Genomic DNA, 25,303 nt, shown 5'->3' with positions numbered 1-25,303 from the left:
GGAAGGAGAATCCAACAAGTCAAATAACAAAAAGAATTACAAATCGAACCCAAATCGAAAAAGAAGGCCAAGATTTTCGTTTGGATTTACCTCTGTTTCCTATATAATAACAAATCCTCTCTGCTTAGCACTCCTGGAATCAGCCCTCGAATCGAGTAGAAATAAAATCTAACAGCGCAAAAAATTGAAACAAATAGTAGCAAGTTGTCGATGCCCTCGATGAGGATGATGGCGTGGGAGATCTTCTAGGTGGCGCTAGGGACGATCCAAGGACGTCGCTGGCTGTCGGCGTGGGGAATCCGCCGGCGTGGCACAAGAGCACGGTGATGGGAGTGTTGCCCAATAGCTCGATAAGCCCCAATCGTCCATGAGTGGAGCTACAAGTCAGAGAGCAAGGCAAGGGTGGAGAGACATAGAGATCCAAGCCAGCAAAGTTTGGGGGCAATCTCCACCACAGCCTCATTGGATCTAGATGTCGGATATGGAAGGCTCACACGGAGAGAGAGAGAGAGAGAGAGAGAGAGAGAGAGAGAGAGTTGTGCGGAAGGAAGGGGGCTGCCACCTCGAGCGGAGGTGACGGGCGGCGCAAGCTTGAGTTTCGCATGAAGTTCCCGTTCGTGCGCTGGGCACCGGTCTGGAGCTGGTCGACAGAACAGCCTACAGCCTTGGCCACGCGCGTCTGGTGAGGGGGACCGCGCCAGTGCCGCCTCCACCAGGTGTGCCCACGCCGTCGGTGCACGGCGGCAAGGTGCGCCTCCGCGCAGCCTGTCTGGAGGAGGGATGGAGAGGACGCCCATGGGTGGAGGAGAAGAGGAGCAGGTGCGTGCCCAGGTGTGGCGGCGGCTGGTGAGTAAATATTAGACCTAGGGTTATTTTGGATGAAGCATTATATACTGGTGGGATAGTGGGCTGAGTTGGGCTGAGCCGGGCTGACACGGACGAATGGACGACTTTGCGCTGTGCGTGGTTGCCCAAGTTGGCCAAGCTATCGGTTGGGTTCTTCATGCCCACATCACATGACCACGGGTTCCGAGGTTCTCGGCACACGGACGGACAGAGGACGAGGGCGACGTCACTTTAGGTGCGGAACAGGATAGTATATGGAATGAAAGAGCGCACAGAAAAAGATGATAATGGCGAGACGAGACAGAGTTAACGAGCATACTTCTGCTATTTAACCGGAGCCGAGGCTTGGAGCCCTGAATCGAAGAAGCACCACGTTCCAAAAATCAAATCCACCTGAGCTTCAAACCGCTTCACGCAGCTTGCGCACAGCGAGCTCAAGCGAGCTATCCCATGCCATACCAAGCAGCATCCTTAGATCCTGGGCAAATTGTAGACCCGAGAGAGGAAAGGATAAGAGATTTGAGAGAGACGAGAAGAGACAGTGGACTGTTTTTGCGAGTTGGTGAATTGCACAGCAGGGTTCGTGCGGTTGCAGGTGTGCTGCTTTGCGGACGTGTGGCTTGTGGGGGTCTTGATGGACAGGTCGCATGTGCCACGTGCAGCGAGAATCTTGAGCTGGCAGTTTTTCCCAAAGAAAAAACTTGATATGGAGACCCACAAGATCACAATATTGGCATGAAAGCAAATAGAGATGCTACTAAAAACAAATTAGAAAACTGATCCTTCATTCAAGGTAATAAAATTTGAAACTAGCAACATCATAATTTTTTAGGAAGGGCGCCCAAACAACTTATGTTAGTATTGTGGATTTAGTGCCAAAAATTTAAACTATGGTAGCCTACTATACTATTTAAATAATGAAAAATTTTTATGGTCATTTGTTCTCTCCAATACTAAAACTTATATATCTCGTTGCAATCGCACGAGCATATTTACTAGTTTATCTATAAAACAACAAGAAAAAAAAAAGCTCAAGAGAAGTTACGAGTCGACGGTAATGGGTCCCGCCAGAGCAGGACAGGACCCACAGACAGACCCTGCCCCGCCGGCACCGAACGGCTCAACTGTAATGATGCCGTGACCGTCTCGTCCCCGTCCAGTCCACCTTTCCCTCCTCGTCTCCGACTCCGCCGCCGTCACGCCACCTCGCCGGCCGGCGGAGAACCCGAGCGCGAGGGATGGGGAACATCTTCGTGAAGAAGCCCAAGATCACTGACGTCGACAGGGCCATCCTCACCCTCAAGACGCAGCGCCGCAAGCTCGCCCAGTTCCAGCAGCAGGTCTGTCTCCCCCCTCCCCCTCCCCTCGCCTTCCATTCCGCGGCACCCTACCCTATGTCGAGCTACGGATGGTCCGTCGCCCTTCGCTCGTGTCGAATTTCGGCCGTCCTCTCTGTCGCGCCGTGGGATCGTATCAGATTCCGGCCGTCGCGCGGGAGCGGGTGTATGTGGCAATTGGGATCTGGAGTTGGATAGAGTGGCGTCGATTGATGCATCGGAGTAACTTGCGAGTTTCTAGTTTTCCAGGGCTCAATTATCGCGTCTCAATTGGTTAGTTTCGCATAGGGTGCCTTGATTGGAGTCGTCACAGTCGTGTCACAGCACCGATCCAGGTTGACATATCTGCCTGGTGACCGGGAGTGAAGAGAAACCGTCTCCTTGTAATTCCATGCTATAGTCCAGGATTCCCAGTGAACGTTAAAACTGCTAATTTTGTTCGTCCGAACATCAATACATCAGTTTCTGCAGCGCATTCCAAAATTCGTATTTGCTTTTGCTACACGTTACAGTGTTTTATAATAATCGGTGTGTTGGAGTTGTGGAATTTGCTAGCTAGTACAGACAGTTTAACTTAATGTACTTGGATGTTATACTTGTCTTTTGATTCTAGCTTAATACAACTGGTGGTGTTGTCATCAGGTGCTAACTATTCTGATTAGATGGTCATGATCCTCAGTTCCTCACATTTAATCATTTCAATATCACTTCTGCTAAAAGTATAGAAAGAGTGTATTTATGTATGCTTCTCTTCCCTTCCAGCTTGAGAAGGTAATCGAAGCAGAAAAGGAAGCTGCACGACAGCTGGTTCAACAGAAGAAGAGAGACAGAGCTTTGATTGCTCTGAAGAAGAAGAAAGCTCAGGAAGAGTTGTTGAAACAAGTTGACACATGGCAAATGAATGTTGAACAACAGGTTTGTAGTTCATTCAAATAATTGTTCTTTAATACCAATTATTAAATATTGTCGTGTAGGGCTGGAGTTCTACATTTCTTATTGAAGTTAAGGAGCACTGAGTTTCTTAATTTGATGTGTGATAACCTGACAGAGTATTTTGGGTTCACTTGTTTTAGCTGGCAGATATTGAACTAGCAAGTAAACAAAAGGCTGTATTTGAAAGCCTGAAGGCTGGAAACGCTGCCCTTAAGTCTATACAGAATGAGATAAACATTGATGATGTCCAAAAGCTGATGGATGACACAGCCGAGGCTAAGGCTTATCAAGATGTAAGTTCAATTAACTTATTCATTTGATCATTTCTATAGGGGCACTATGCACTTGGAGTTCATCCGCTGCCAATCTCTTTGGGATTGTCTCTTCTAAGTAACTTCATTTGCAGCATCCTTATTAAGATACATACAATTGCACCTCAAATCAGATTTGGTGAATACCCCCTTTGATTTTTTTACCAGCAACTTGTTATACTGTATAGGCATTGTGATAGCAACACGTCAGAGTGAAATTATGGAGTGTAGCCATATCCTGTCTGAATATATATAAGTATTGTCTGTTTCCATCCAGTTGTTTGTGGCAGCTATGATTGTGTGCCTATTTTCAGATTTTCATCATAACTAGTTTTGAGCATGGTTATGATGTTGGATGTAGGTAGTAAATGACTAAATATGATTGGGACTACTATTTATCACCCTTGTGAAATTGTGACCTATATACAAGTAGTTCTATATTCTGCTTCCCTTTTAGGGCCTCATAAAAAGCATACTTTCTGTTGAATTGTTGTGATGTTGTCCCAACTGCAAAAGAATGGGCCTATTGTCTTTTTAGTGACTTTTCCAATCACTTGTCAATTTCAGGAAATAAATGCTGTTCTGGGCGAGCAGCTTTCAGCTGAGGATGAAGAAGCTGTTATGGCCGAGTTTGAAAATTTGGAAGCTCAGGTTTGGCCAACAAAGCATCTAGAGTTCTTATCTGTTGAGAAGCAACCCAAAATTATGCCATTTATACAAACGAGACTGAAAATTCCACTTTGGACCAGATTTAAGTTTCATTCTTGGTCATAAATCCTCCTCTCATATATAAATATTGTCCTTGCTCGGGCCGAACCAGAAAGAAGGCCCATGACAGGGCTTAACATCTGATTAGTCTCTCTCCCATGATCCTTAGCTATTCTGATTCATTTTATCTATTCACATAAGCACTTTTTTTGACCGGATATTCACGTAAGCACTTGAAAGGCTCCAATTTTTTTTTCTGGCCTCTTTTTAGTGGCATGGTACAGTCTATGATTTTGAGCAATCACATTTAACCTTCAAAGTCTAAAGTGAGATGTAGACGGTTCTGTTTCTGTCTTGCTAGTTTAAAGTCTATCTTAGTTCTAAGTTCTAACATTGCCTTTATTTGCAGCTTGCCGCTGAGTCTTTGCCAGACGCTCCTGTTACTGAAGTACGACCTGTTCCGGCTAACACAGAAGCTGCATCTGAGGACATCGATGAGGTCATTGAGCTTCCTGATGTGCCTACTAAAGTGCCAGAGAGGCCTGAAGCTCCAGAAAAGACCAAAGGTTTTGATCTCGTGTTATTATCTCATTCTATATTTTTGTTAGGTGCCTTTTTTTTGTTTATATGGTGCATTGATGATATACTTTTTGCCGACAGTTTTGGAGGAGCCACTACCTGCATAGTGGATGGAACTGAGATGAATAGGGCACACTTAGTTTGCAGGAATTGTAACATACCCCATTTCATTGTACCATCTCATTTTCAGCCATATCAGAATTTTATTGTGTACAGACAGCAAGAAAATTTGTTGTTCTTGACTACCAATTATCACCAGTTTGGATTTCTCAGTGCCCATTTATTACAGTCAAATCCTACGGGGTAAACATAATATATTTTCATTGTGTTTCTTTGAAGGCAGAAATGCTGAAGTTTGCAAGCATATACCTACACCGTATGAATATACGTATGTTTTTGCCAAAGCTGTAAAATATATGCCATTTGTAGGTGTCACTTGTTTCTTGAATTTAATTGGTGGAACATGTAAAATAAAATATTCAAACATGCTTGTGGTTCTGGCACTCAATCAGAGTACATTGAATCGCCGTATCGAGTACATTGAATTGCCTATTTAAGGTGCTAGTTTTTTGCTGTCTCTTTCATTTAATTATAAAAAAGAAAAAAGAAACTGTGGTTTGCACCAGAAAAAGCAGGTCATAAACACCAAAAAGTATTTTTCCTATGGATTACAGAGTACTTGTGTTCAGGAATATTTTAACAAACTTTTACTAGTTTCCAATGATCTAGTGTGTTCTCTTCTGGACGTAATGGTTCAACTGTGAACGTGTTGCCCTGTAGCGGAGCAATTATACCAGTGTACAGATTGGAACTCAAGTTCGGGTGTTGAAAAGGCACAAAAAATTCAGAAGAAAACCGCAGAGACCACAACCACGTCACCAAGTACTGTTCCATCTGTCGTCCGTGTTAATTGCCGATTGGATATAGCTGGGGTATATGTTGCGGCAGCTCACTAGATAGCGCCTGAACCTGACGCGACAGTTCGTTTCCAAATCCATCGTGAAGATCAACGCAACGGCTAGACAGTGCAAAACTGCAATCGTATCGTATCCCAATGCTGTTGTACATCATCATGTACTTATATGATGATTGCTACATACGACCTGTGATTTGCCATCGCGTTATGTTATGCGAGTAGTAGTTGGATTTCCATGGAGGGTCGCTTTGTCGGTTCGATTGGATGCTTGATCTAACTGAATTTTCATTGGCAAATACAATACCGTGCTTCTTCGTTTGATTGGATCGATGCTCATATACATACAAATGTGGCTCATGGATCACCACGTATGTTTGTTTCAGTGTTTGAAACGGCCGGCCGGTGCCATAGCTCTACACAGCTTTTCTCGATGTCCAGAGAGACCACTCGAGGAGCATGGCGCATGCTGCACGGAAGGCTGGTGTTTGGGTGTGGATGGAATGGAAAAACCGTTCGGTTTAATTGCCCTTCCTATTTGCACACACAAGGCTTCTCAAAATGTTCAGCTGGGGAGAACTCGATCGGGAGGCTTTGCCGAAACGGGCAGCTGACGGGGAAACTTCAAATTTATTGTGCAACCAAGGCCTGTGACCGCTGATCAATGCTTGGTTGCTACCAATTACCACTTGTTGACACTCGGTTTCTTCCACCAACCGATGCAACTATAGTACTTGGTATGCACTTTTCCGGAGTTCCAATGCCTTCAAAACAGTGTGCGTATGCCTACGGTATCGGTAGTGTGCATATGTGTTGTTTTATTTTCAATTAAACTTTAACACAAAAAAATCTTTTATTTATTCGGAAACTTGTATGATAATCGGTAGATGGTTGCCTGCCGTTTTCTTTCTCGTGTTATTTTTAATAAATGAACTAATATGTATTTTGTTTATTTTGAAAAAAAGAGTATACATATTTCGATTTGAATGCCGGTGTGCAAGAGAGGATCCTCTGGAGCCGCAACACGCAGAATGTGCCACACCCGGCGTGCCTGCTGGGCGAGCAGCGCGTGAGTGCACCGCTAGCTAGCCACACCTTCGCTGATCTCGTTCTTTTCTCCAAACAGTGACGCTGACACGGGCCCTTTCGAAGCGATCGTTTGGCTTCCCGGGCGATTCAGGGAAACCTGCGCTGAACATGCCGTCGCGCCCGGATCAGCGTCGGGGATTATGTGGTTCAATTCGCGTGGGGGCCACACGTCTGTTTTTGGACGACGACGATGTCCCGGTTCCTTTTGTTTATTTATTTATTTATTTATTTATTTTGTTCTCCTCATTTTGTATCCGTCGTCGATCGTAAGAGCAGACCAAAAGCTCACGTCGGTTTTGTCTATGTGTTGTATGCACTACAAGCACAAATTTGTAGACGTAGTGGTGGCTTGCTGGCAACGTCGGTAGACAACAAAAATCGTGCGACACTGACACTCGTAAGCTTCTGCGCATCAGTTACTAGCGTCTAGCGTACGTACTTCATATATGCATGGCATGGAGAAACAAACGAAGGCAAAGCGTGGTCGGTAGCTGTTTCATCGTGCCATCCACCTGCCTGGTCAGCCTCACTACTGCACAAGCACATCATACTACTCTCTAGTAGGGACTAGGGAGTAACCATCATGGATCTGCTAGCTAGCTCGGAGCACCGGCGAGAGCAGATTGCACCCGCGCGGGCGAACTCGTCGTGAGGGATCGGAGCAATACGTCAGGGATAAGGCCATCGCGCATGGGCACTTTGGAATTTCGCGTTCCAACATCCAAAAGACATCAATGCGGCGGTTCCTTCCTTCATCTCTACCGGCTGCAGCACAGTTCCCTAACCGCTCGAATAGACCGCGCGCGTCTGTCTGCAGCTAGCGCCGCCGCCGCCGCCGCCGCCGGGCCGACGATCGACCGGTCAAGCGTCAAGCCCGCCGCCGCATAGGCATAGGTGCTAGTGCTACGCACCGCCACTCAACTCCGGCCGCGGGTCCCATCTCCATGCAAACGGATATCCGTCGCTCTCTCTCTCCACGCGCACGGCCAGCTCCACCCCCGGCGCACGTATACACGAGATACACCAACCGCCACTGCACCCACCGGCAGCAGTGCATGTACGTGTACCACAGCACACAGAGCGAGCGCGCGAGCACACTTTCCCGAGTGCGTCGTCTATATATAGCATCGGAGACAGAGCTCCAAGCCCTGCATCCAAACACACAGCCAGCTTGCTCATCACCTGCTGGCAGAGCGAGTGACCGGCCGATAATGGCGCGCGAGCTCGTGGCCATGGCGCTGCGCTTCCTCCACGAGTACGTGCGGGCGTCGGACCTGGCCGTGGCCGCCGCGGTGCTCTTCGTCTGCAGCGCGGTGAGGAGCCGGCTGTCGTCCCGTCCTGGCGAGCCCATGCTGTGGCCGGTGGTGGGCATCATCCCGACGCTGTCCGCGCACATCGCGCTCGGCGACGTCTACGACTGGGGCGCGGCGACGCTGTCCCGGTGCCGCGGCACGTTCCCGTACCGCGGCACCTGGGGCGGGGGCTCCTCGGGCGTCATCACCTCCGTGCCGGCCAACGTGGAGCACGTCCTCAAGGCCAACTTCGACAACTACCCCAAGGGGCCCTACTACCGTGAGCGGTTCGCGGAGCTGCTCGGCGGCGGCATCTTCAACGCCGACGGCGACTCGTGGCGCGCGCAGCGGAAGGCGGCCAGCGCCGAGATGCACTCGGCGCGGTTCCTCCAGTTCTCGTCGGCGACCATCCAGCGCCTGGTGCGCGGCCGCCTGGTCCCGCTGCTGGAGACGCTGAGCGAGCAGGAGAGGCATGCGGTGGACCTGCAGGACGTGCTGCTCCGCTTCGCGTTCGACAACATCTGCGCCGCCGCGTTCGGGGTGGAGGCCGGGTGCCTCGCCGACGGGCTCCCCGACGTGCCGTTCGCGCGCGCGTTCGAGCGCGCCACGGAGCTCTCCCTCACCAGGTTCTACACGCCGCCTTTAGTCTGGAAGCCCAAGCGGCTCCTCGGCGTCGGCACCGAGCGCGCGCTCGTGGACGCCACCCGCGCCGTGCGGGAGTTCGCCGACCGGACCGTCGCCGACCGCCGCGCCGAGCTGCGCAAGGTCGGGGACCTGGCCGGCCGCTGCGACCTCCTCTCGCGGCTCATGTCGTCGTCGCCGCCGCCGCACCCTCCCGCCGACGCCGCGGCGGGCTACTCCGACGAGTTCCTGCGCGACTTCTGCATCAGCTTCATCCTCGCGGGCCGCGACACCAGCTCCGTCGCGCTCACCTGGTTCTTCTGGCTCCTCGCCTCCCGCCCGGACGTGGAGGCCCGCGTCCTGGACGACATCGCCCGCGCCGGCGGCGACGTCGGGGCCATGGACTACCTCCACGCGGCGCTGACCGAGTCCATGCGCCTGTACCCGCCGGTGCCCGTGGACTTCAAGGAGGCCCTGGAGGACGACGTGCTCCCGGACGGCACGCCGGTGCGCGCGCGGCAGCGGGTGATCTACTTCACGTACGCCATGGGGCGGGACAAGGCCACCTGGGGCCCCGACTGCCTGGAGTTCCGCCCGGAGCGGTGGCTCAACGACAAGAGCGGCGCCTTCGCGGGCGGCGCCGAGAGCCCCTACAAGTACGTGGTGTTCAACGCGGGGCCCCGGCTGTGCGTCGGCAAGCGCTTCGCCTACACGCAGATGAAGACGGTGGCGGCGGCGGTGCTGGCGCGGTTCCGCGTCGAGGTGGTGCCGGGGCAGGAGGTGAAGCCCAAGCTCAACACCACGCTCTACGTGAAGAACGGGCTCATGGTGCGCTTCGTCGCCAGGGAGCAGCGGCACGAGCTCCGCCACCCTGTGCCTGCTGCAGCTCATCTTGCAGGTGGGTGCTCGCTCCAATCCATTAACACGACTGTTTTCCCTCAAAAATTAACACGACCTGTTTCATTTAAATTTATACTCATGGATTCATCATCGGTTTCTCGTCGAACAGGGGAAGATTGAAGATCAGTTCGAGGTCCCTTTTTTTTCTGGGGGATGAAGCACAACACCACCCGGGAAAGAGTAAAAGTTACTAAGGGCGGAAGACGTCCAATGCACAAATTAATATATGAATGAAAAATGGGTGAATGAGCCCATGGATATATATACTGTGGCATAATTGTGCTATATGTACTTCGATCGTTTTTCTCTGTGTGTATATGTAAGTACGTGTTTGTATCGTGGGAAATGCCGTCCCGATGACAATTCACTTTTACCGTGTGCGCTCCAACAAACGATGAAACGGATGTTCATTTGCTCTGTCTGTTTGAAATTACAAACATTGTTTCATACAATTCACAACAATTATACTCTGTTAATATATATTTAATGCCATTATTTCCCTGTGTGTACGTAGGCGTCGCCAGCGTCGGCGTACGTGTGGATAGTGACAACACTGTGCTCCCAGTCCCTGTATCTGTCACGCGATGCAACAACGACCTGCAAGTGCTCATGGATGATGCATCAAGCAGGGTTGGTTGCGGACGTGGCGATTTATATGTAATCGCAGTGGAATAACGTCCGAATCAGTGGTGCTAATTAAGAACCCCATGATCCCAGTCCTGCGAGGATTGGGGTTGGGTAACATCATGCCCATGAGGTCCCCAGCCAGTGTTCAACTTCACCAGTCCATGATGTCAATCTCAGAGGACGGTACGACGCCGCCGTGCGACAGCGGCATCCCGGTATAGTGCCAAAATAAGAAAATAATAACAAATATCAATGTATTACTTACAAAGTATAGCAGCATAGACCAAGAATTATAATTGTTATATAATCATTACTTGAAAAGTGATATTCTTTTAGCATTCTTTGAAACGAAACCTTCAATGATATACTCGTAATCAGGAACTGAAAAATTTTACGACACTGTAGCACTTTCGTTTGCTTGTGGTAATTATTGTCCAACCATGAACTAAATAGATTCAAAAGATTCGTCTCGTAAGTTTCGATCAAATTGTATAATTAGTTTTTATTTTCGTCTATATTTAATATTTCATGCATGTGTCTAAAGAACCGATGTGACAGAGAGTTTTGAAAAATTTTGGATTTTTAGATGGAAATAAACAAGGCCTCAATCTTGTCCAACATAACACCGAATAACGGTGAGGGCGAAGTCGAGAACTAGACTCTGGAAATCTATCTAGGCGACGAAGGCAGAAGGGTTACAGAAATTTAATCGCCGTGGTGGCTTTGTCTCCGCAAGGAAGTCACGATCATGACACCTCCAGCATGCAGGCCACGTTTTGGGCCCAGCTTAGGTTGATTTTCTTATCAAAACAAAGTCTAATTTATTATTACTTAGAATGCATAGTAAATCTTAGGGCCCTGCTGCATATGAAAGGAGGAAGGGAGAGGAAGAAAGAAAAAAAAGATGAGTCCCAATTAGCAGATGACTGATTCCACTTTGTTGTCTCAGAATCAGTCTTTCAACCAAACGCTAACTTAGCTGCTAAAAATTAGAGATATAAACAACCTCAACAGATGGATCAACTAACTGTTATCTGAAAATTCAGTTAATGACAGCTAATGGATATTCAATTGATCCAAATGATCTGCGAACGACTGATAACTATTCTTATCAACTAACTATAAGCCAGGCAATAGTAAAAAACATATATATTTTTTTAATAAAAACAACACTCCGACCACATCTTAACTGGTGAGATGCAAACATCTTGCAGCTAGAAGTAAAAGTTAACTAGCTGTGTGGTGCTCGTTCGGGGCGGCAACGTTGAACCATGGATTTGGGTCTTGTTTAGTTTCAAAAAATTTTACAAAATTTTTCAGATTCTCCGTCACATCGAATCTTTAGACACATGCATAAAGTACTAAATATAGACAAAAATAAAAACTAATTGCACAGTTTGGTCGGAATTGACGAGACAAATCTTTTAAATCTAGTTAGTCCATGATTAAACAATATTTGTCAAATACAAACGAAAAAACTACCGTGTCTATTTTGCAAAATATTTTGAAACTAAACAAGGCCTTGGAAGTCGCGTGCCAACTGCCACTGCCCGCTGCTCCCCGCGGAGTCAACTGAACTCACATGAACCGCGATCGTGAAGGATTTGTTTAACCTGATCTGAGCTTCCTACGCACAGTCGTTAATTCAAGCTTAAGTTACGAACTTAAGATTAGAAAAACAAATGTATTCCGATGCCGTCGTCGGCCCTTCTCTTTCTGCTCGTCGCCCACCTCGCCGCCGGCGAGCCCACTTCTTCCACCACGACCCTCGCTGCCACCCCGTCGACGCTGACCAAATCAGACCACGCAATCACCCTCCGATGGTCGGACCTCCCCGACCCGAGCCCGCTCGACTACGTCGCCATCTACTCCCCGCCGTCCTCCGGCGACCTCAACTACCTCGGCTTCCTCTTCCTCAACTCCTCCGCCTCCTGGGCCACGGGTGCCGGCAGCCTCACGCTCCCGCGCCTGCCCGACCTGCGCGCGCCCTACCAGTTCCGCCTGTTCCGAGGACGACGGCGCGTTGACCAAGAGCAGGACGGCGACACGCTCCCCGTCCCCGACGCCAGCCACCGCGCCGCCGTCTCCGGCAATGTGACCTACAAGGGATCTGGCGCCCGGCCCGCTCAGCTGCACCTGGCGTTCACCGACGAGGTGGACGAGATGCGGGTGCTGTTCGTGTGCGGCGACGACGGGGGGAGGTTCGTGAGGTACGGGCTTGCTGGTCGGCGCGAGGAGGAGTGGGAAGAGGTGCCGGCGGAGGCGAGGACGTACGAGCAGCGGCACATGTGCGACTACCCGGCGAACGACAGCGTCGGGTGGCGGCACCCTGGGTTCGTCTTCGACGCCGTGATGAAGGGATTGCAGCCTGGGACAAGGTACTTCTACAAGGTAGGTACATAGAACTTGCATGAATTTTGATAGTTTCCACTTCAAGTGATAAGATTATTAGGTGTGAGGTTTTGACTTTTGGCTACCAGTAGTACTTTCATTGTGATCTGAGAGTTTGATTTTGTGATAAACAGTGCTCATTGTAGCACGTGGTGCTGGTAATGATTGTCAATCTGGGTGCGAAAAATACTTTTGTTGGATACTTGTTTGGCTCTAACTTGATTGGAACGATTAATTGCTACTAGTCACTTCAGATTTGAAATGATAAACCCTTGGGATTTAATTTGGTTCCCCATCTGTGGATCTGCCCATCCGAACATCCTAGTTTGGGGCCTTGGATCATCTCAAAGTTGTGCGAAATTTAATTTTACAACACTAGCTTCAGTTTGATAGTCAAGTTTTTTATGCTTGCTTCCTGTATTCGTGCAGGAATTCTTACTTTTGTGTGCTTCGATTAGGGAACCAAAGCCTACCAGAATCACTCACTACTTGCATTACAGGCTTACAGCAACTAGTCCATAAACTTGTGTATCCTGCACAAGGCTCAATTTTACAACGTAAGTATTAGAAGTTTTCGGATAAATCTAAGACCTACAAAATTGAAATTGTCCATACATTTACTTCGCACTCTTTATTTTATTGTATGTAAGACTATGATACCGATTTAAGTGACTTCCTATCTCATTCCAAGTTTTCCCTTTTTCATCGCATCTCCACATGCGCTTGACATGTGCTTAGTTGAAACCTTACTTTGAGCTATGTCAACTATTGTTGTATCCTATCTATTGAGAGCCGTGACTACATAAGCAAGTTTGTTAAAATCATGATCCTGAATTGTATTGAAACTCTAATGGTAAGATCCCAAATTGTAGGATCATAATTACTATGGAGTCTTTTTTATTAAGATTCTAGATTTTATGTCTAAGAGTGCACTCTGATTTACTAAAATTGCATAAATAGGCACATTCTCTGGAGTGCTTACTATTAAACTGAAGTTTGAACTGTTATTGGTAGGTTGGCAATGGCAATGATTCAGGAGGTTGGAGTGAGACATACAGCTTCATCTCACGTGACATTGAGGCCAATGAGACCATTGCATTCCTCTTTGGTGATCTGGGCACTTATGTTCCTTACAACACCTACTTTCGAACACCTCAAGAAAGTTTGTCAACTGTGAAATGGATCCTCCGTGATCTCCAAGCCCTTAAAGACAAACCTGCAGTCATTTCACATATCGGTGACATCAGCTATGCTAAAGGTTATGCATGGTTATGGGATCATTTCTTCGAGCAGATTGAACCTATTGCCGCGAATACACCATACCATGTCTGCATTGGAAATCATGAGTATGACTGGCCTTCCCAACCTTGGAAACCCTCCTGGGCTGCAAACATATATAACGGGAAGGATAGCGGCGGTGAATGTGGAGTACCATACAGCATCAAGTTCAGAATGCCTCGAAACTCCTCTTTCCCTACTGGCACCATTGCTCCTGACACTCGGAATCTCTACTACTCCTTTGATGCAGGTGTTGTCCATTTTGTTTACATGTCCACTGAAACCGATTTCACCCAAGGCAGTGATCAGTACAACTATATAAAAGCTGACCTTGAGAGTGTCAACCGGAGTCGAACACCGTTCATCGTGTTCCAGGGTCACCGACCAATGTACACCTCAAGCAATGAGGTCAAGGACACAGCTCACAGGGAGCAGATGATTCAGCATCTGGAACCTCTCTTTGTGAAACACGGCGTGACACTTGCTCTGTGGGGGCATATCCACAGGTATGAGAGATTCTGCCCCATGAAGAACTATCAGTGCCTTAACACGTCGTCAAGCTTTGTGTACCCTGGTGCTCCTGCACATGTTGTGATTGGGATGGCTGGGCAAGACCACCAGCCAAGCTGGGAACCGAGACCTGACCACCCCAAAGATCCCATATTCCCTCAGCCACAGAGGTCCATGTACCGCAGCGGTGAGTTCGGGTACACTAAACTTGTGGCCACAAGGGAGAAGTTGACACTAGCGTACATTGGGAACCATGATGGGCAAGTCCATGATATGGTCGAAATATTCTCGCGGCAAGTCGATACTGATAGCACACCTGATGAACATAAGCTGGTCGGTGCAATGCCCAAAAAATTGACATATATGGTAATTGCTGGCTGCGTGATGGTTGCGATGCTGCTCGGTTTCATGGCTGGCTTCACTGTTAGAAAGAAGACGGACTCTGCACGCTGGAGTCCTGTACAAGATGAGGAATCCTAGTTACTTCACCCTTTACTCGTTTCTGTTGGTAATTACTCTTTCTTTTCCGCTGTAACTTATATATATATATATATATATATACCAACTAAATATTTGACCTTTAGGCTGATTATTTTTGTTAAGTATGTAACTTTGATTGAAGTTGTTGTGTGTATCCTTTGGTGCAGAGGTTGGGGTGCTTTCAAAATTGTTGTGTCAACTCGATTTAATGATATAATCAATAAACTTCCTTCTTTCAAACTAAATATTTAGAAAAGGTATATGAAAACTATTTAGAGATTGCCTTGAACCACATTTTGGCTATGAAATACTGATGCATGTTAGGAGGAGCGCGGCTCTAGCTTGTCCATGTACGATAGCATGGAGCTCTTTTTATCTCTCTTCTTAAAATAACTAGAGGCCCATGAACACTACCTCACAGAATATTTTCAGAGACCTTTTTTTTAAGTGGCAGGCAAACTTGGCCTGGCAGACTTTTTTGTGGGGTGACAAGAAGAGAACATTCTGATTTTCCCATGGAGATGATTTCGTAAAGGCGCATTCGATGAGTTTAAAGTTTTCGAAATTGGAGGTTTAAGCTAAATACCAAATTTGTCAAGAGAGGACTGAGCGCAAGGAATGAATCAGGAAAGATTATGGAAGCGCAGCAGAACGAGTTTGTTCCATAGCTCCTGTTTAATCAATTCCTTAGATCAATTTAGTAGTACTAGATTCTTTCATCTCTTTTCCCCCCCTTAACTGTCAGAAGATCGGCATACGTCATCCCGTCTGCTGACTCCGGTGTTCATCCTACACACTTCGTAGCGCACCAACCAATAGCGCGCCTATGATCCTAATGAACCCACATACCCAGCTAGCAAGTGTTCCAGAGTTGCAGTTGGATCTAGGCGAGCATGGCCGGCCTGCGCGCGACGCGCCTCGTGCTGGTGACCAGTTTGAACCACTGCCCCTCCGGGTCGCACGCCCCGTCCCCGCGCTGGCACGCGCACGGGTTCGTCACGATGCTCCTGCCGTCTGTGCCCACGTCCAGGCACAGCATCCCACTTCCGCCGCCGCCGTCCTCGCCGCCGCCCAGCCCAAGAGCAGCGGCGTCGACGGCGACGTGCATCGCGGAGTCCGTCGCCAGGCGCCATGTCGACAGGGGGTCGCCGCAGGCGTTGGTGCCGAGCCGCGCGGGCTGGCCACGCCCCTCGGCCCGCAGGCACGTGGGGAGTCCCCCCGCCGCGGCCGCGGCGTCCCTCAGAACAAGCGTCGACGACGGCGGCGCGTACGCCCACGCGTCCGTCTCGTTGCACGGGCCTAGCTCCAGCGTCGTCGCCGCCGCCGCCGACGCGCGCCGCACCGCGCAGAGACCCGTGAGCGGGTGGAACAGCACGGTGTACGGCAGCGCCTCGCCGTAGCCAGGCCCCTGGAGCGGCCGCTGCAGCGCCTGGATCCTCGGGAGCACGGTCTGGTTGCGGGGCTTGCTCCATGACCAGTCGAGGACGCCGTACACCTCGTCCATCCCGACGACGCCCTGCCGCAGCGCGTAGCTGCCCTGCAGCGCCCAGTAGGCCCAGTCCACGTCGTGCTCCGCGGCGACGGCGGCGGCGCACGGGAAGTAGCGGTTGTCCTTGCGGTCGCCGCCGCGGGAGTCGGCGCCGAACTCGCTGAGGAAGAGCGGGAATCCCCCGGCGAGCAGGAACGCGCCGCGGCGCGCGAAGTCGCGCGCCGCGCGGCCGCACACCTCGTTGGCGCCCTCCGCCTCCCACGCGCGCGCGTCCGAGAAGCTGTACCAGTGCACCTCGAACACCAGCTTGTTCTCCGCCGCGAAGCTGACCCCAACCTGCCGCGCGGCCAGGAACGAGAGGTCGTAGTCGTAGCTCAGGCCGCCCATGATCACCAGCGCCCGAGGGTTCGCCGCGTGAACCGCCTCCGCGCCCCTCTGCATGTACCTGCATGCCGGTGGGTGCAGTTTCAGATTTTTTTTTTTTGTTGAAGCAAAATGTACGTGCAGAAACTGCAGTTGGACATCGACCGACTGCAAATGGTGAACGATGAACTTACGTGTACCAATCTTCGGAGTTCTGCCTGGGGCCACGGAGCTCGTTCCGCAGGCTCATGCCGACGACGTTGGGCACGTCGGCGAAGGTGGTGGCCATGCTGCCCAGCCCGTCCACCCACACGTTTGGGTCGAAGTCCCTGTCGCCGAAGAACCCATTGCCGTCGTCGTTGCTGCAGCACCACCCCGGCGTGCTGATATGGTTGTCCAGGATCACCATCACGTTCTTCTCCCCCAGGGCGTTCACCACAGCCTGCATTGCATAGCCAGCCAAAAGAGAAAGCTTGAAGGTTACTAAAACGAACAACACTAGCTCATCCGATCCTCGATCTGATCAGTAGGTTTTGGGCATTGCCTTGAGCGAGTCGATGAGCGTGAGGTCGAGGAAGCTGGGGTTGTTGACCTCGACGCCGCCGACCGTCTCGGAGAGGCCGTGGGCGAGGAGGGACTGCCGCACGGTGAGCGCCGACAGCGAGGCGTTGGTGGCCAGCGCGATCGGGTACGTGAGGCGGACGCAGTTGAACCCCATGGAGACGATCATCCCGGTGATGGCGCCCACGGGCTGCCTGCCGAGACCCTCGGTCACCACGGGGTCCAGGTGCGACGGCCAGTTCACGCAGGCCAGCTTCACCCGGTGCCCGGCCGGGTCCACGATCCACCGCGACGACGTCGACAGCGTCACGGCCGCCGCGGGCTCGCCGTGCCCGGCGAGGACGACGGCGAGCAAAAGGCACAGACCGGCGCGGAGGGTGGACGACACCAGCCACATGGCGTGCGTGCGGTGCGGGGCGGCGCGGCGCGGCGCGGCGGGGGAATCTCTGTTTGCTACGGCGTCCAGGAGTGTGTGTGATGAGCGCGTGTTTGTAATGCTTTTTAATGAGATGGATCGGTGTAGTGTCGTGCTCCTAATTCGTATCTGCGCGTGGTAAAAACAAATCAAACTATCTGGAGAAGGTTGGTGATGAGTTGGAGTGGCCAACATAGAAATGTCGGATCACGACGACCTCGCCGGACTTATTACTAGCGACAGTTGTTAGCGTGTTAACTAGGGGGGACCGAAGAACATTGCTCATGTTGGCTAACTGCGCATGTTCATTAGAGCACGAGGTGCTAAGATGCCAGAGAATTATGGTCTGGATTCACTAGTGCTAGGCCTTGTTTAGTTCATCCCAAAAAGCAAAAAGTTTTCAAGATTCTCCGTCACATCGAATCTTACAATTCATCAAAAAAAAACATCAAATCTTGCGGCACATACATGAAGCATTAAATATAGACGAAAGCAAAAACTAATTACACAGTTTAGCTGGAAATCGCGAGACGAATCTTTTGATCCTAATTAGTCCATAATTGAATAATATTTGTCACAAATAAACGAAATTGCTACAGTACCGAAATCCGAAATCTTTTCGGAACTAAACAAGGCCCTAGTGGTTAACTACATTTGGATCCACCTGCTATCTGAGTATCTGGCCTCCGCTTCAGGCGGGACTGCTGCCAGCGTGTGTGTGCACTCTCACGCGGGATAGCTGGCCCCTGCCTACTGCAGGCGGGTGTGTCTGCCAGGAATTTGCTCGCGGGAATAGCAGGCAGGGTTTTCAGGTCTTCTTTAGTTCTTTTTTTTTGCAAAATAAACACGGTAGTATTTGATAAATATTATCTAATCATAAACTAATTAGTTTTAAAAGATTTATCTCATAAATTATAAATAAATATGCAATTAGTTATTTTTTTAATCTATATTATAATACTTCATGTATGTGCCGCAAGATTCGGTGTGACAAGGAATAAAAAAATTTGTAAATTTTTTGGAACTAAACAAGGCCTCGATATCGCCTAAGGCCTTGTTTAATTTCTAAAAATTTTACATTTTTTAAGGTTTTTTTTATCATATCGAGTTTTGCGGCACATATATAAAATATTAAATATTACACAATTTGCCTTTAATTTTCTTTGAGCTTAGTTAGTCTATAACTAAATAATATTTATTAAATACAAATAAAATGTTACAGTGTCCATTTTGTATTTTTTCAACTAAATAAGGCCTAAAATTCCAAACTCTCGCCGTCTCGCTGTTTTCGATGGGTGCCGGAAAAATCTGTATCGGCCAATGTTTCAGCCGAATTTGGCATCCCGCCCAACTCTCGCGCCAAAAAGGCCGAACAAGCCCAGTTCCCGCCGCCCAGCCCAACAAATAACCCCACCCAAACAAATTGGCCAGCACCGCGCCGCAGGCCCGGTCGGCCTCGGCCAGCGGCAGCGCCGCCAGCGACACCGCGCGTCCGCGCCACCCGCTGCTCAGCTGCTGCCAGCCCCTCGCCGTCCAGCGACGGCTCGAGCGGTCCGGCTGGTGGAAGAAGCTTCTGCGCCCGCCCGGTGGACGTCGGGGACGAGGCAGCCTCCAGCTCCGTCGCTGCGGGCTCTGACCTCTCTGCGCCTTGCCTCTCCGTCCGCATACGATGCTGCAGGCATGACATGGTCAGTACCTCACGCTCTCCCCGCAAGCCACTTCGATTCCTTGCCCTTCACTATCAGGAGTAGTACTCACTAGTACTAGTACTAATTTATTTACTCCACTGGACTAGCACTCACTGTACAATTCTGCAGTTGAGGTCTAGGTTGCATTGCCCTTGACCACGCCGCCGTCGTAGCCTGGGGTAGCAGCCCACACGCCTCTCACTCGCGCTACCACCATTGCCCACCAGGCACCCTCCATCGCCGGGCTGTCACAGTGTCACCGCGCCATGGTTAGGATAGAAGAACGAGACCCCAATGCCATTGGTGGGCAAGGCAGAACGGCTGTGATGGAGCGTCAACATTGCAGCAAGGGGAAGGGAAAGGTACTTGGTGATGACGGTGGCAGCTACTCCGGTGGCGCCACCGATGTTATGAGGAGTAAAACAGGTGAGCTTGCATATGATTTTGCAGTGGTGGCGCACTGCAATGGTTTTGCACGGCATTTGGCTATTTTCCAGTGGTTTTACTTTTATCCAGCACATATTTATATTGTAGTATGAGCTTTGTCTATGCCTTAGTGTAACAAATATGAGCTTTTTTCTTTGTGTCAATGTAATACTAGCTTATTAATAGTTGTTCTACAATTTTTACAGTAGCGTCATACTGCAGTAGTAGTTTTCCTCTATCCAAAAAGGATAGTGTGAATATTTGGTAAATTATCTAAATCATCATCTAGTATGTTGTATAAGTACTGTATATATAAATGCATGTTAGCATCATTGATGTACATCTTGAGTGCCACCTACAGAATTTGTAGGGCTGCTGTGATTAGTGTTAGCTCACATTTTGATCAATGCTATGTTTAGTTTACTCATGATTTGGTTAATTGTTTTGATAATGAAATAATGCATTTGTGTATACTTAATATTGCCATCCTTGCTGCACATGTTTTACACCATATTCTAATTTATTTTGTGCACAGCCCGGAGTACTCATTTTGCTAAGGTTTCAGTTCGATATAAGTTAAATCACATTTTAATACCAAGTTACTTCATTTTCTTTCTTTTGAACTGTAGGAACTGAGGTGCATCTACGACGACCAACTAGGGAGCCTTCGAGCCATGGAGATAAGTGGAAAAACAATGGATTCATTTGTGCTTAATGCTTGATTAGAAGGAAAAGTGGAGGTGTGATCCATCTGCGGAATCATCTGGCAGGAGTGGTGGGGGATGTGGTGTCATGCCAAAATGCGCCAAAGTTTGTGAGGAACATAATGTCGGGAGAGAATACAAGATGGAAAAAGAATAGGATGGATGCTAAGGAGCATCGTCTCTATGTGGAAAAGGCAATTATGGAGGAAGCATATGGAGATGCTAGAAGGTCTAACATTCCTCATGATGAAGATGGGCAGCTTGAATAGGCAATAATAGAAACAATGAGGGATATAAGGAGGTCAGATGTTAGCTATTGACCATTGTGTGGGGCAAGCGACAATAGCTCGCCAACACCCCACCTCTAGGGAGAGCAAGTGGCTCAGGTAGTCAGACTGTAATTAGTAGGTTCTACTAGAATCCTAGTGTTTCACAAGCTCCATTTCATTTAGATTTGGCACGTAGTAAGGCACAGTCGTAGCCTCGGTGAACATTATGCTGCAGGTGGATTCCAAAGTGAGACTTGAAAAAATTGGTTGAAGTGAATCCATGCCATGCCAATGGTATTCCTAAGAGGAAAGCTAACTGCCCATATTTTGTATTGGCCGTTAAATTAACCCAACAGCTTGGAGAAGAGTGATTATTCCATCAAGGAAGAGAGATAGATGGTCCTCTATAGCTAGCAAGTTTTTCCAAGTCTCACTTTGAAATTCCCTGATAATATCCACCCTAGGCTACGGCTGTGCCTTACCACGTGCCAAATCTAAATGAAATGGAGATTGTGAAACACTAGGACTCCGGTAGAACCTACTAATTGTAGTCTGACTACCCGAGCCACTTGCTCTCCCTAAAGGTGGGTTGTTGGCAGGCTATTGCCGCTTGCTCCACACAATGGTGAATAGCTAACACCTGACCTCCTTGTATCCCTCATTGATTCTCTTAATGCCCATTCAAGCAGCCCATCTTCATCACGAGCAATGTTAGACATTCTAGCATCTCCATATGCTTCCTCCATAATTGCCTTTTCCACATAGACATAGTCACATAGAGTCAATGGCCCATGAGGCTCTCTATATAAGTATATAGTCATCTCCATCTACAGGAGTGATTATCTTCTCAGATCCCATAGATTAGTAACAGTTGACAGCAATAGGCTTGTCTTTTATTGGTGTTATTGCTTGCGAGAAATGGATGTTCCTGCAACGGAATGATGTATATATCTGCGTTATAATTCTTAAAAGGATAATGCAATATATGCTTTATGCTTGGCATGCACATAACTGAACACTCTTGTGATTTCAATAATTCTAGGGAAGCTTTATAATATCATTCCTTGCATTATGGCTAGAAGAGACATACTATCATGTGATATTGTATTCATGTTGCCACCACAATGATTTAATTATGTTTCATTTTGTATCATCATGTTTCCAATACATTTTACTGTTTATCTGACACAGGCCATAGCATCTATCCCAATTCCCTGTAAGCACCTGAAAATTGTGGATGCATACTGCTTGGATCTAATGTTGTCAATCGCATGAGCATCCTTCCATGGTTTCTATTTCTGCTTTATCCTTAACTTATCATCCTTTTATCACCATTCATTATGCATGGTCAGAAAAAAAGTTATCGCATGTTGTTCCTTACTGTTGAGGTGGATATTTTGTCTGTGCATAATTTACTTTCCCAATGCTTTGTTGCTGGGCGAGGGCTAGTGAGCTTATTAAAGCTTTAGATGGACAAGATTGTCCCCGCCTGATTGCTTGTTCTCTTTAAGCCACCCTCTGTTTGTTGTAATAGTTTTCAATTAATTAGTAGCATAGTCAAGGTTTTATGTTGTGGGAAGCCAAACAAATGCATGATTAAAACTCTGTAAGTCAAATTTTCAAGTATTAAATTTTTGTAGTGACTTGTGTCCATCACACAGTTACATACTTACAACCTCTGGCCTGTCGTATTGATTGAACATTTTGAATAACATAGGCTGTAACAGGGGATAATAATTTGTACTCCTCCCATCTATTCCAGAATATAAGTTGCACTGCCAAGACCTCACTTCTCATCAAACATAGGCTGCCCTATACTTTCGAGGTACTTTTCCATCTTTTACCTCTCTGTTTGTCCTTAATTAATTGCACTAGTAAATGAATACAAGTGTCTTCATTTCCCACGACTCCCACCCACTCTAATTACTTACTGAAGGATCAATAATTCACACACACACACCTTTTTTTTTCTTTTGCTTAAATCTAAGCGATTTGTATTTTGGATTAGAGGGAGTAGTAACTAGCAACATAACTTCAGTTATTTCAAAGGGTAGTATGCTATTGGGTGTACCCTCGCATTTGTTGCTATTAAGACCTAAAGGATTAACACCTTCATCTATTCCTTAGGATTTCTTGGCCTTCTTATCAAGTAGGCTTTGTAATCCTATGAGTTGTGCTTTTTCTTACATAATATAATGGTTCTTATTAATATTCATTTACTCACATAACTGACCTGGTATGCTATGCAGTTTATTTCAAATGTCAAGAGCAGAAATACAACAGACAAAACCTTTGGAAGTTTGGCCTTTGCGTGTGGATATGCCATGCTATTAGTCATAAACCAGGTCTCTCGTCATTTTAAAATATTATTTGCCATTAATCTTTACTTACCATTGAATTCTTATCATTGCTACTTAGGTGCTGTTAGTTTAGTACTGATCTGTGGATATGTCATGCTATTAGTCACAAACCAGATTTCTTCTTGTCTCCAAAGAATTCTTATTGCTGCTAATTTTCTGGTGTTAATTTAGTATCAATCATTGACCAAGATTCTGGCAGCCTGAAATTTTCTGAGAGCTCCTACATATTTCAAAAGGCGCAAGAGCACATATTGCAGTCTTGGTTACTGGTTTTATTGATACTTGAAACTAGTTGCTTCTAGTTCTACTTGGGAAGCACTGTTTCCTTTTATTTCAAAAAAGTATTGTTTCTTACGTAACTGCGAGGAATAGAATTATGAGGAACTTCTATTTTTGTAAGTTTGAAGCTTGGGAATCATACTGCTATGTCACCAAAAAAAATAGAATAGTCAGGTCAGGAATCTTATTTGCAATCATGTTATAATAAGGTGGAACATGACAGCTGGATGAAATGTGTGTGATCTTTTCTTGGATACAGTGAACAGTTGAAACTTACGAAGGTCATGCTCTGCTTCCTTTGTCTGAAAAGTCATGGCTGAAAGTATTGCTCGCTGATTTGTTGTGAGAGAAAAACACCGCTGAATGACTGACATATTTGGTAGATAAGCTCAAGAGAACAGGGTGATGCCAGTGACACAAGGCAACTGAGTCTTAAAATTAATCTGTCGTTTACCTGGCTGTAATTTTAACCCATCACGGTAACAGGATTTCTCATATTTCCTATGACCTGGCCACTTGGGAGTTGGGGCACTTGTGATCTTACATTAGACATTAGTTTAACTTAATTAAGATAAGCCCACCAATATGAAGATGTCTCTTATTATGACAATATTTGCTGCTGTACTCTTGAGATCTTGGGAATATTTTAGGAACAATCACTAAGATTATTATTGATATTCTTACATTTCATGACTTGATCTGATATGTCTCTTTTCTCAGGTACCAGATGCCATGGATTATCTTCTAGCTTTCAACAGAGTTTGCATATACACAGTTCTAAAGCATCTGCATGCTATTTTCTGGCTGTCATAGCAAATGTGATGAGAAAAACACCCAAAACGTTTAAGGGACTGCTAGTTCTAATGTAGATGTATGTACCAGGCTGTGTCATGTACTATTATAATACAGATATTATTGCTTTCTACCAACTTTGAAAGAACTTTAGATTTTCAAATGATATCTGTAATTTCTTAGGCACAAGCACGAAGTGGAGATTACTCAGATTGATAGGTTACCAGGACACCCCAAAGGTCTACTTCATGGTCATGGCTTAGCTGAGAGATGGAAATGGCTTGCCATGTTCCTCAGTGCTCTACCAGCTACCACTGCTACTGCTTGTGCCCTTCAAGCATTTCTCAAGGTAGAAACTCACTTCAAGACTTGCCTCCTGTTTTTGTGCATGCATGCAGTTTACTGGGATTCTTGTGCTCTCAGATGGCTGGTTTTGCGCTTCACAAGAAATATGGATCACAGTTCAAGAAAATCCTGGATGTAATATCGCGCTGCTCTTTACCAGCTTTGAAAGAACAAGGCAACAAAACACACTCTGAGGCTGTCAATAATCTACAGAACTATCTTATTAAAAAAATCTACCTCGAGGAACCAGAGGGGCAGTGCCTTGTACAACAACTGATATCGAAAGAGTTGTTCTAACATATGTTTTTTTGGGTGCTTCTACACGTACCTTGTTGAGCCCCACGGGTATTTGCATGGACGCTCTAGCCCCCCCCTATCGCTGCTGCGTCAATGGAGTTTCTAGTGATTTTCTTCCAATTTTAAACATAAATGTATAAGATAAGGTGGGCTGAGATCTTTATTTTTATAATATATTTTGTGAATCTCATCCTTCATTGATATTTTCAATATAAAACTAATTCAAATTATTATATATTTTCTATTGTGAAAGGTTATAGTAGAGCTAAGTCAATATAGTATTTTTGTTAAGCCCCTCCTATTTTTTTTCCTAGCTTCGTCCCTGGTTATTTGTGATGTATCCGGCCTAGAACAAATAGGATATTCTTTTCTTGAAGTTAAAGCACATACGATAGGTTGAGGTTTAACAGTTTGTTGTTTGTGTTCGCTGTATCGTGGCCAATTCTGCCAACCTGACAATTTCGCTTTCTGTTTTTAAAGAATCTACAGAACCATCTTAT

General features: G+C 47.3%; 5 protein-coding genes and 1 long non-coding RNA gene across 6 annotated transcripts; 5 read left to right on the top strand and 1 right to left on the bottom strand.

Annotated features, from left to right (window-relative positions):
- LOC8056480 (vacuolar protein sorting-associated protein 20 homolog 2) lies at positions 1,921–5,060 on the top strand. The gene is made up of 6 exons (XM_002454077.2): positions 1,921–2,186; positions 2,946–3,098; positions 3,257–3,409; positions 3,995–4,078; positions 4,545–4,701; positions 4,796–5,060. Exons 1-6 carry the CDS (start codon positions 2,085–2,087, stop codon positions 4,819–4,821), a joined length of 675 nt encoding a protein of 224 aa, XP_002454122.1. The 5' UTR covers positions 1,921–2,084; the 3' UTR covers positions 4,822–5,060.
- On the top strand, positions 7,882–9,649 carry LOC8056479 (cytochrome P450 86B1). The gene has a single exon (XM_021459562.1). The coding sequence runs from the start codon at positions 7,928–7,930 to the stop codon at positions 9,647–9,649; it is 1,722 nt and encodes a 573-aa protein (XP_021315237.1). The 5' UTR covers positions 7,882–7,927.
- Positions 11,794–14,961, top strand: LOC8070608 (probable inactive purple acid phosphatase 2). Its single transcript, XM_002454075.2, has 2 exons — positions 11,794–12,547; positions 13,562–14,961. Exons 1-2 carry the CDS (start codon positions 11,849–11,851, stop codon positions 14,813–14,815), a joined length of 1,953 nt encoding a protein of 650 aa, XP_002454120.1. The 5' UTR covers positions 11,794–11,848; the 3' UTR covers positions 14,816–14,961.
- LOC8070607 lies at positions 15,177–17,385 on the bottom strand. Its single transcript, XM_002452348.2, has 3 exons — positions 17,212–17,385; positions 16,862–17,109; positions 15,177–16,749 (listed from the first exon to the last, which is right to left on the bottom strand). The coding sequence occupies exons 1-3, from the start codon at positions 17,383–17,385 to the stop codon at positions 15,699–15,701; spliced, it is 1,473 nt and encodes a 490-aa protein (XP_002452393.2). The 3' UTR covers positions 15,177–15,698.
- LOC110434824 lies at positions 17,384–21,007 on the top strand. Its single transcript, XM_021459561.1, has 4 exons — positions 17,384–17,696; positions 18,973–19,331; positions 19,559–19,757; positions 20,387–21,007. The coding sequence occupies exons 1-4, from the start codon at positions 17,384–17,386 to the stop codon at positions 20,470–20,472; spliced, it is 957 nt and encodes a 318-aa protein (XP_021315236.1). The 3' UTR covers positions 20,473–21,007.
- Positions 23,083–25,040, top strand: LOC110434444. The gene is made up of 3 exons (XR_002451941.1): positions 23,083–24,240; positions 24,345–24,510; positions 24,585–25,040. It is a non-coding gene; the product is annotated as an uncharacterized LOC110434444 (long non-coding RNA).

The sequence above is a fragment of the Sorghum bicolor genome, chromosome 4, assembly GCF_000003195.3.
Source record: "Sorghum bicolor cultivar BTx623 chromosome 4, Sorghum_bicolor_NCBIv3, whole genome shotgun sequence".
Classification (NCBI taxonomy): Eukaryota; Viridiplantae; Streptophyta; class Magnoliopsida; order Poales; family Poaceae; genus Sorghum; species Sorghum bicolor.
The sequence above is the reverse complement of the archived record's forward strand: the minus strand, read 5'-3'. Positions and strand labels throughout refer to the sequence as shown.